The sequence below is a fragment of the Berghia stephanieae genome, chromosome 12 (genome assembly GCF_034508935.2).
Source record: "Berghia stephanieae isolate SIO BIC M18660-M18661 chromosome 12, UCSD_Bste_1.3, whole genome shotgun sequence".
Classification (NCBI taxonomy): domain Eukaryota; kingdom Metazoa; phylum Mollusca; class Gastropoda; order Nudibranchia; family Aeolidiidae; genus Berghia; species Berghia stephanieae.
The window spans coordinates 15,936,055-15,945,511 of NC_088371.1; the positions used below are offsets into that span (position 1 = coordinate 15,936,055).

At 37.9% G+C, this 9,457-nt stretch overlaps 1 protein-coding gene across 1 annotated transcript in view; it reads right to left on the reverse strand.

Moving 5' to 3' along the window:
* Positions 1–4,487: 4,487 nt before the first annotated feature.
* Positions 4,488–9,457, reverse strand: part of LOC144957564 (chitinase-3-like protein 1) — a 7,743-nt gene continuing 2,773 nt past the window's right edge. The window contains exons 2-3 of the mRNA XM_078888908.1: positions 6,001–7,147; positions 4,488–4,693 (exon numbers count right to left, since the gene is read on the reverse strand). Of these exons, the coding sequence (XP_078745034.1) occupies positions 4,488–4,693; positions 6,001–7,147 (1,353 nt within the window). The remainder of the gene's footprint in view (positions 4,694–6,000; positions 7,148–9,457) is intronic.

Consider the following 9,457-nt stretch of genomic DNA (forward strand, 5'->3'; position numbering starts at 1 on the left):
GTGCAAAACAATTGAAACCATTTGTTCTAAATGGATGGGACGCTCATTCATTTCTCCATCCAATGCATATTAACATGTTCATCTGAATGCTCCGCATAAAAGGATATCGAAACGTTATGAATGACATAAAAATCAGTTAGTAAAGTGTTAGATTCTTCGTTAATGCTTTTGTGTGTTCTCCTGTAAATTTATGTAGGGAAAACACTCGCTACTGTATGGATGAAGTGAATCTTTCAATAAATTCTGCAGTGAGATAATCCCAAGTATCTTGAAGAAACAATTATAAATCATCGCCGTTCTGATGTGGACCAATGCGACGTACTTTTTCTCTACAGTATTCAACATGTTCGCAATTCGATTCATGTCAGGACTTACTGATTGCCGCATTCTTCCCTAAAATGATTGTTCTCTTTAAAAAATAAAACCCTGTGTAATTAGAGCCCTGTGCGATGGTGCATTGTCATGCTTTAAAACTGTCGCATTTCACCGCCTCTGAAAAAAAGAAATAAAGTTTTCCTGAGGTTCATCCTGTAATTGTCTGATGACAACCTGCAATCTATTCTCACAAGGCCTCACATTTGGCCTCACAGGATCCCGGCCCAAACTAACTCAGCACCAAATCCACTGAATCTGATTATTTTCAGCCTGCAGTGCCAACATTTGACTTGTTGTTAACGGCTACGTACTCATTTTACACATGAGTATGGTGAGAGAATCTGAGTAAAGACCGCTTTCCAAGGACTCAACAATACAAGACTCCGAGCAGGACTTGAAACCAGGACATGCCTATCCGAAGGTGAGTGACATACCACAATAACACACAGGAGAACAATTTAAGGTTGCTATTAAACTTTATTTAGACATAAACCTTTTTTTATACCTATGTCAATCCCTTTACATATCGAAAGAGATTACATCCTTTCGCGTGCATATGGCTAGATTCCGTCTCTTAATCATAACCAAGAAGAAGATATAAATAATCAACCCAATTAATGTGTGAAATCCACAGGTCTCACCCATGTTGTGCTGACATAAATAGTAAATTGGAATCCTTTTGACCAAGGAATGTGCTTGAAGTGGGAATCAAACCAATGACCTTCGCGTCAAATTACAATATCATAATTATTCTGCCAGCTCTCCCAAATTAACTACGTTTAATATAGTGATAGTAGTAGTAGCAGTCATAGTCGAAGTAGTAGTAGTAGTAGTAGTAGTAGTAGTAGTAGTAGTAGTAGTAGTAGTAGTAGTAGTAGTAGCACTAGTAGTAGTATAGTAGTAGTAGTAGTAGTAGTAGTAGTAGTAGTAGTAGAGTAGTATAGCAGTAGTAGTAGTATAGTATAGTAGTAGTAGAGTAGTAGTAGAGTAGTAGTAGTAGTAGTAGTAGTAGTAGTAGTAGTAGTAGTAGTTAGTAGTAGTAGTAGAGTAGTAGTAGTAGTAGTAGTAGTAGTAGTAGTAGTAGTAGTAGTAGTAGTAGCGTAAGTAGTAGTAGTAGTAGTAGTAGTAGTAGTAGTAGTAGTATAGTAGTAGTAGTAGTAGTAGCAGTAGTAAGTAGTAGTATAGGTAGTAGTAGTAGTAGTAGTAGTAGTAGTAGTAGTAGTAGTAGTTAGTAGTAGTAGTAGTAGTAGTAGTAGTAGTAGTAGTATAGTAGTAGTAGTAGTAGTAGTAGTAGTAGTAGTAGTAGAGTAGTAGTAGTAGTAGTAGTTAGTAGTAGTAGTAAGTAGTAGTAGTAGTAGAGTATAGAGTAGTAGTAGTAGTAGTAAGTAGTATAGTAGTATAGTAGTAGTAGTAGTATAGTAGTAGTAGTAGTAGTAGTAGTAGTAGTAGTAGTAGTAGTAGTAGTAGTAGTAGTAGTAGTAGTAGTAGTAGTAGTGTTGTACTGTCTTGACTAGACTAGCTGTATAACATAATTTATAGATTTAATTCATGGAGAATTCAATGCGTTATCAAATTGGCAGTAAACGAGGTAATTGTATAGGCGGGATGGAATTTGGCGGTTTTACAACACGCAAATTAATTCTAAAGCCGAAAGAACAACTTTGCATTTAAACTTATCTCCATAGACGATGTCAATATATTAAAGATTAATATGTTCAGTACTTCGTTCGTTAGCTTATACTATTAAGTATTTGGTATCCACTTTTGCCCTGACGAGAAGTTGGAATGTCAACGGGCTGGGATTTAAAATGTCTACGGGTTGAAACTGGGTGAGATAGAATGATACAGAACATAAATGCCCAGTTCGGCCTAAGAACAATAACTTGTCTATGTTCTTAAACTCAGAACAAGGGGTAATGTTGTCAGGGGTGTTGGGGTTGTTGTTTTGATCTGGGTAGGGGTCTAATAAGTCTGATAAAGTTACGATTACTGGCCAAAAACAAATTCCTAACTTTAGTTTAAAATTAAAAAATAAAAAGACCGAAATATATACATAAAAAGATTGATACATTTTAAACAATGGTTACAAGAAACATAAATCCACGATTTTTCTCAACAATTTTGTACTCAAACAACTTTGTATGCAAATGTTGTATTACAGATGTGTAATTTGGTTTATCACCACTCAAGGTGGTATTTCAATAGATATTACCTGCGTGTTTGTGGATGCTTTGTTAAGCTACAATGCAGCACAAATCCCTTTCGAAATGGTATTCCTTTTTCCACTATAATACAATAAGTCGAATGCTTGGCAGGTCTGTATCACTGCGTACATAGACAAACTTTAGTTGTAATATCACTCACATTTTTTTGGCCGAGACGACTCGTTTCTGTGTTTTTTACACTTCTTCAGTCGGCGTAATCCATCTTTAGATCTGTTTTACAATGGCCGTATGACAATTCTATTTCATTTTATGAGATCCCTAAGATTTACGACGCCATTTTGAATAGAGAGAGAAAGCACAGCATTATGTTTTGATGGATTATAATTTATCAATGATTACAAAAATAGTTCTATAGAAGGAACGACATTGACGTCACTCAGCTCTTTGTTATTGTTTTAGACAATTATTTTGGTGATTAATTGTAAATCTAAATGTTGCTACTCGAAGCTCGAAAAAATAGATAACAATGTGAAATTTAATATACGAAAACAGATGAAATGGAAGTTTCGAGTTTCCCCTTTATCAACAAAACAGGATGAATGAAATACTACAGACGAATGAGATAATGTGGTAGTGGCGTTGTTAAGCTGTATAAACAAAAACATTGATGGCCAGGAAATAGTATGCTCCTTTATACGGAAGCACGAATTAAAATAGAACAATAGATATTTCCAAAAGGAGCGCAATTAATTCTGTGAAAAGAGGAACTGTGTAATGCAGTTTAGAAAGTGAAATATAAAAACGTTTAGACTATACTAATACAATGGAATTGGATATAAACATAAAATATAAGGGATGTCGGTGTTAGTATAACAATAAGTGGCAGTAGCAGCAGCAGAAGCAACAGTAGTACTTTCAGTAGTAGTAGTAGTAGTTGTAGTAGTAGTTGTAGTAGTAGTAGTAGTAGTAGTAGTAGTAGTAATAGTAGTAGTAGTAGTAGTAGCAGTAGTAGTAGTAGTAGTAGTAGTAGTAGTAGTAGTAGTAGTAGTAGTAGTAGTAGTAGTAGTAGTAGTAGTAGTAATAGTAGTTATAGTAGTAATGGTACTAGTATGTTAATAAACGAGAAGGTGATGGATGGCCGTGGGAGTCGGGGGGGGGGGGGGCAAGAGACACAGGTAGTATAATATTTAAATGAGGTCCTGTCTCGAGTTCTACCTCCCTGTATTTCCTATGTTGTTTGGTGGTGACAGAACTGAAGGACGGGAATTTGGATGTCGTGCAATCCTCGATGACTGGACAGGTTTCTCCTCGTCGTTTTCAATAGACCGCAGATGTTGTCCAAACCTGTCTCTTAAACTCGTGCCAGTTACTCCCACGTATGTCTTGTTAAGAATCTGACGGTATTTAGTTTTTTAAATTTTGATGACTTCCTTGTTGTGTGGATGATTTGTGATGACTAGTATAGGTCTGTCTGTTTTGCTGTTACTGTTGTCAACTGGTTTCATGGCAGTTTCCCTAGATATGTTTTGGATTTTATCAACTGCATGTTTTAATATGCATTCAAGATATTGGCGGTTCCGGAAAGAGTCAATTTTATCCTTCTGAGATGAGATGAGACCGTGAAGTCCTCATCATCCTGGCAGATTCGTCTTAGTCTGAGTAGTTGTGAAACTGGAATTGAATTTTGCATTTGGGGGGGGGGGTGTGAGAACGGGTAGAGAAGTTAGATGTGACTATCCGTTTCCTTATAGTAGATAGACGTCTTGAGTCCACTTTGGGTGAGGGAAACTGCGATGTCCAGGAAGGCTACGTGAGTGGTGGCTATCTGATGAGCATATTTTATTACTGGATGGAAGTTGTTGAGGGCAGTGAGAATTTGTTAATTTGCAGGTTAGTCATGTTGGTAACGCCGATGCAATCGTCGATGTATCTTTTATAAAATGCTGGTTAGTGGCCGTCGTATTGGGAGAAAAACTTAATTTCGAGGTGGCCATGAATAAATTGGCGTACGATGGACCCATTTTGGTGCCTATGGCCGTTGAATTCAAAAGAGTTGAGAGTCAGGATTAACTCCGTAAGACGAATGATAGTGTCGGCGTTAAATTCGGGTATAGGGTGTCTGTCGATGAAGTATCGGATGTCTTGTAATCCGCCTTAATTGGGAATTGAGGTGTAGAGGTTACGGACATCCATCGTAAATATGAACCTATTGTCGGGTGTCTGAAACTGAAGTCGCGGAATAAATGAAGGACGTGATTGGTATCTTTAATATATGTGGGAAGATTGATGACCATTTTTAGAAGATATTGTCAAGGAAGAGTGATTTTTTCTCTGGGGCAGGAAATGGCCGAAACGATGGATCTTCCAGGTGGCAAATTCGTGGCATTTTTCATTTTGTGTATTTTAAGGAGCAGGTAGAAACAGGGATTGCCGAGTTCGCTGGGTACTAGAGTCAATATATATGAGTTGTTGGGCACCAACTTCTCTTCGATAAATGTGTTGATGGTTTTATGCACGATATCGCTGTGTGTGAAAGTCAGATCGGACGGGCCGATGAGTTAAAAGATGTGTTATCCAGTTGTCGTTGGGTTTCCTTCTTTGAAATTTCTGCATCCAATACGACAACCTTTATCCGCCGGTGAGATAGCGTCTTTTCTGTTTTTGAGGGAGCGGATGGCTTACCATTCTTCCTTCATCAAATTACTCCTTTTGGTGTCCACATACTTTTTAAGCAACTAGAGCATTTGTATAGAGAAATATCCACTAAACGTGTTCAAAGCGCTTTACAATTTACAACTTTACAACTTTATGTGCGGCTATGTGGTCTAGTGGTATGACACTCGCTTTCGGATCGGAAGGTCCTGGGTTCGAGCCTTGCTCGGCGCATAGTTGAGTCCTTGGAAAAGACTCTTTACTCACATTCTCTCACCGTACTCAGGTGTAAAATGAGTATCTGGCCGTTAACAGCGTTGTCTTTGTCCGAAAAATTGTAATATCTCCTAACAGGCGTCATGTCTCGTCCTACATGTTAAATGTTGCTGTTGAACAGGGACCCCTTGTAAAGCGCATTGAGCACGTTAAGTGGATATTGCGCTATATAAATGCTCAATTTTTTTTATTTTTTTTACAAGGGCTCCCTAGCCAACAGCGATATTTAAGCATGTAAAACGAGGTATTATACCCCCTGATTTTTTTCGGCAGACATAACTGTAAACGGCCGGAGACTCGTTTTATAATTTAATTAGGAGAGAGAATGAGAGGAAGAGAACTCTTCCAAGAAAACTATGCGCCGATCTGAGCGGGTCTCAAATCCTGGACCATCCGATCCGAAGGTGAGTGGCTAACCACAAGACCACAAGAGATATGATGTTTGGTTCACCCAGATTTAATAGCATATTGATGTGGTGGGTTACGTGTAATAGCTAATCCCAAAATTGAGTATGCATAAACTCCCTCTTACACGCTTTGGCGATTTGCTTCAATGCTGGGAATTTTCTAGTTCTACAGAAATCTCCAGAAGCATCGTCAAAGGATGGTCTCCAAACATAAACGCCACCAAACTGTCCATCCTGTACATATCTGACTTTTCTAGTCAAACTTTCGAGACTTTCATAACCAATCCATTGATCATCGTTCACAAGAATAGCACTACCTTGTTTGACCATTATTTTATATTTCAGGCTGTTGTTCAGCAATAACTCACAGACTTCAAAGTAGGCCAAAACACCAGACATACGGGTGTATTTTCCTTTTCTCCCAGCACCTATTATAGGTGCTCCGGGATGATATTTGCTTACATTCCTGAGGGTGAAGGTTCTGGCATATAAAGGCAAGCCTATAACCAGCTTGTCCCTTGACACACCTTGCCTAACCAAGTAATGTATAGACCATTTCATTCCGCTGTAGGAAGCATGGTGTCCAGTTTCTCCGTCCCAACTTCCGTGATAATCGTACGTCACAACATTCATAAAATCTAAAATAGAATTCAATGTCTTTATCTCATAGGCCACCCGTATTCTAAATGGCATTGCTGAAATTTGAGCCGAAAGAATATAGTAAGAACCAAGACGATTTCTCAACTCCTGTATAAAATACGTAAAACGTTTTTTGTCACTGCGAGGACTTCCCCTGAAGCCTGGGTACAACCAAACAAAGTCCAAACCATCAAAAATCAATGTATTACCAATATATGCACCCATTTCACGAATTGCATGCGAAGCAAAGACTTTTCTCTTTTCACGCGTTGCCACCATTTTTGAAAATTGTTTTGATCCCATATTATAGCCTAGTAGGAATTTTAGCTCGGGATTGATCATTCTTAACGCTAGTAAACTGACAAAATTATGATTACGATATTGCGTAGGATAAATTTTGCCATTGTTATCTATATTGGTAAAATAATATATGATGTGTGTGCAGTAGAATGCATTTATTTGAAATGGTATTAGTATAGTCCATATTCCTACACCACGTTCTTGACCTTTAAAATAGCATACTACTCTTTTACACGGGGCGTCAGTATTGGATGTCACCTCACAGGAACACGAGGCCATGAACGTGAAGACGAAAAGCCATTTTATTATACCCATCCACGTCGTCAACATGATCTGGAGAATAAAACATAGTTTATCAATAGTTTAACGGTTAAATTTTAAAACCAACTCCTTACCTACTATCAGACAATTCTCCCAGTTGTTTCGATGCAGCTAACATTTTATTTTCAAAATTCTTTTGTGCCTCAGAAAATCTGAAGAATTGTTTTTGTTATTGTTATGAGAACTTAATGCTGTGTTTTATAGCTTGTGTCTCTGAACAAAAGTGTGAGTAACATGTACTCCCTGCTTTTCAGTTAGAGTATTAAATTTTTATGTTGGATTGGTAACAAATAACGATAAGTATTGAATAAACAAAAACAATGAGGGGACAGGAAATGCACCTTTGTAAGGCAGCACGAATAAAATATGTCAATAATTATTAATAAAAGGTGTGCAATTCATGAACATATCTAAGAGGGGGATGTGTCGTGCAGTATTCTAATGTAAAATAAAATAAAATGCACACAAGTCAATATAAGAATATCTCTTTATAAAATAGACTTAGAATAAAGTTTTAGAAACAGCTAGGGATAGTAGTATAACTAGTATTGTTATTAAAGGTAGTAGCAGTAGTAGCAGCAGCTGCACCAGCAGTAGTAGTAGTAGTAGTAGTAGTAGTAGTAGTAGTAGTAGTAGTAGTAGTAGTAGTAGTAGTAGTAGTGGTAGTAGTAGTAGTAGTAGTAGTAGTAGTAGTAGTAGTAGTAGTAGATAGTGAAGAGTAGTAGTAGTGTAGTAGTAGTAGTAGTAGTAGTAGTGGTAGTAGTAGTAGTAGTAGTAGTAGTAGTAAGAATAGTAGTAGTAGTCGTAATAGTAATAGTAGTAGTGGCTATGGTGGTGATAGTCGTGTGTTGTATGAAATAGAGACGATGGTCTGCCGGGGAAGTCGTGAGGTGGCAGGGTGTTACATTTAAGTATCAGTTCTGCCTCTCTGTATTTTCTATGATGTTCAGTTAAGTGGAAGAAATCAAGAACGGCGATTTGGATGTCATGCAATCCTCGTTGACTGGACCCATTGAAGTAATGGGCGACAGATTTGTCCTCGTCCTTTTCGATGGACCGCAGATCCCTTGCCCGTTTCATGATTGCGTAGATCAAATTGCGATCACTGTATGTGCAGGCGTTCCTGATATCCCAAACTCTATCCAGGAATTTGGTGGAGTTTTCCACGACTAAATGTGGGCATGTCCTGCATCTGCAACATCCACAAGGCTGTCTCTTAAGTTTAGTATTCGCCATGTCCACCGTCATGCGGCTCCTAACGAGTATTCCCTTAATTTACGATACCGCCTGTATGCGATTAAAGGTGGTTTAGTCAATATATCCCTGGTGTCTACATGGTCCTGAAGAACTTGACGATAGCTGTCTCTCATATTTCGATTACTTATTAGTCGTATGAGTGACGTGATGAAGAGGATGGCTTTGCCTGTTTTGCTGTTTTCATTGTTAACGTTTAATTATCTAGGGAGGCTGCCATGAGACCAGTTATTCGTGGAAGACTTCACCAATTTCCCAGAAAGGGTGTGGCATATCAGGCACGCCTTAACCTGCACTGATCGCATTTGATCTACGCAATCATCTGCGAAATCTATGACTCTTAGTTTGACTTAATATTTTAGGTATGTGCAACGTCTAGTGAGAGGTAGTTAGTAGAGCTCGAGAAAAGAAATGCTCCCATTGGTTAAGCTATTGAATAGAACTCACGATTTGTTTTCTTTTGCGGCCAAAGACTTGTCTTTTGACGTCATGTTTTTGGTCAGCGTCAGGCTATAACTTAACGATGGTCAGGCTAAAGATGCTGTGCACTTGGCTAAAAAGCTCGCAACATTGCCATCCGAAAATATGATAATAAATAAATCAAACTGCAATGAAAACTGTACCGTCTTTATTCTGTGGTGGTTGAAGCATGGACGAAAGTTAGAGTGATGTCGATTTGAAAGTAAAGAGTCCCTAGAGTGTGATAGTAATGATAAGGGCAGATAAGCGTATGAGAGACGGAACTATAAATTATGGGGAAATAAAAGGCATAGTAGAAATTAAATATTAAAAGTAGGTATAGTTTTCGTAGAAGTAACAGTAGTAGTAGAAGCAGTAGTAGGAGTAGTAGTAGTAGTAGTAGTAGTAGTAGTAGTAGTAGTAGTAGTACTAGTGGTAGTAGTAGAATTAATAGTAGTAGTAGTAGTATAGTTGTAGTAGTAGAATTAATAGTTGTAGTAGTAGTATAGTATTAGTAGTAGTAGTAGTAGTAGTAGTAGTAGTAGTAGTAGTTGTAGTAGTAGTAGTAAGTAGTAGTGTAGTAGTATAGTAGTATGTAGTAGTAGTAGT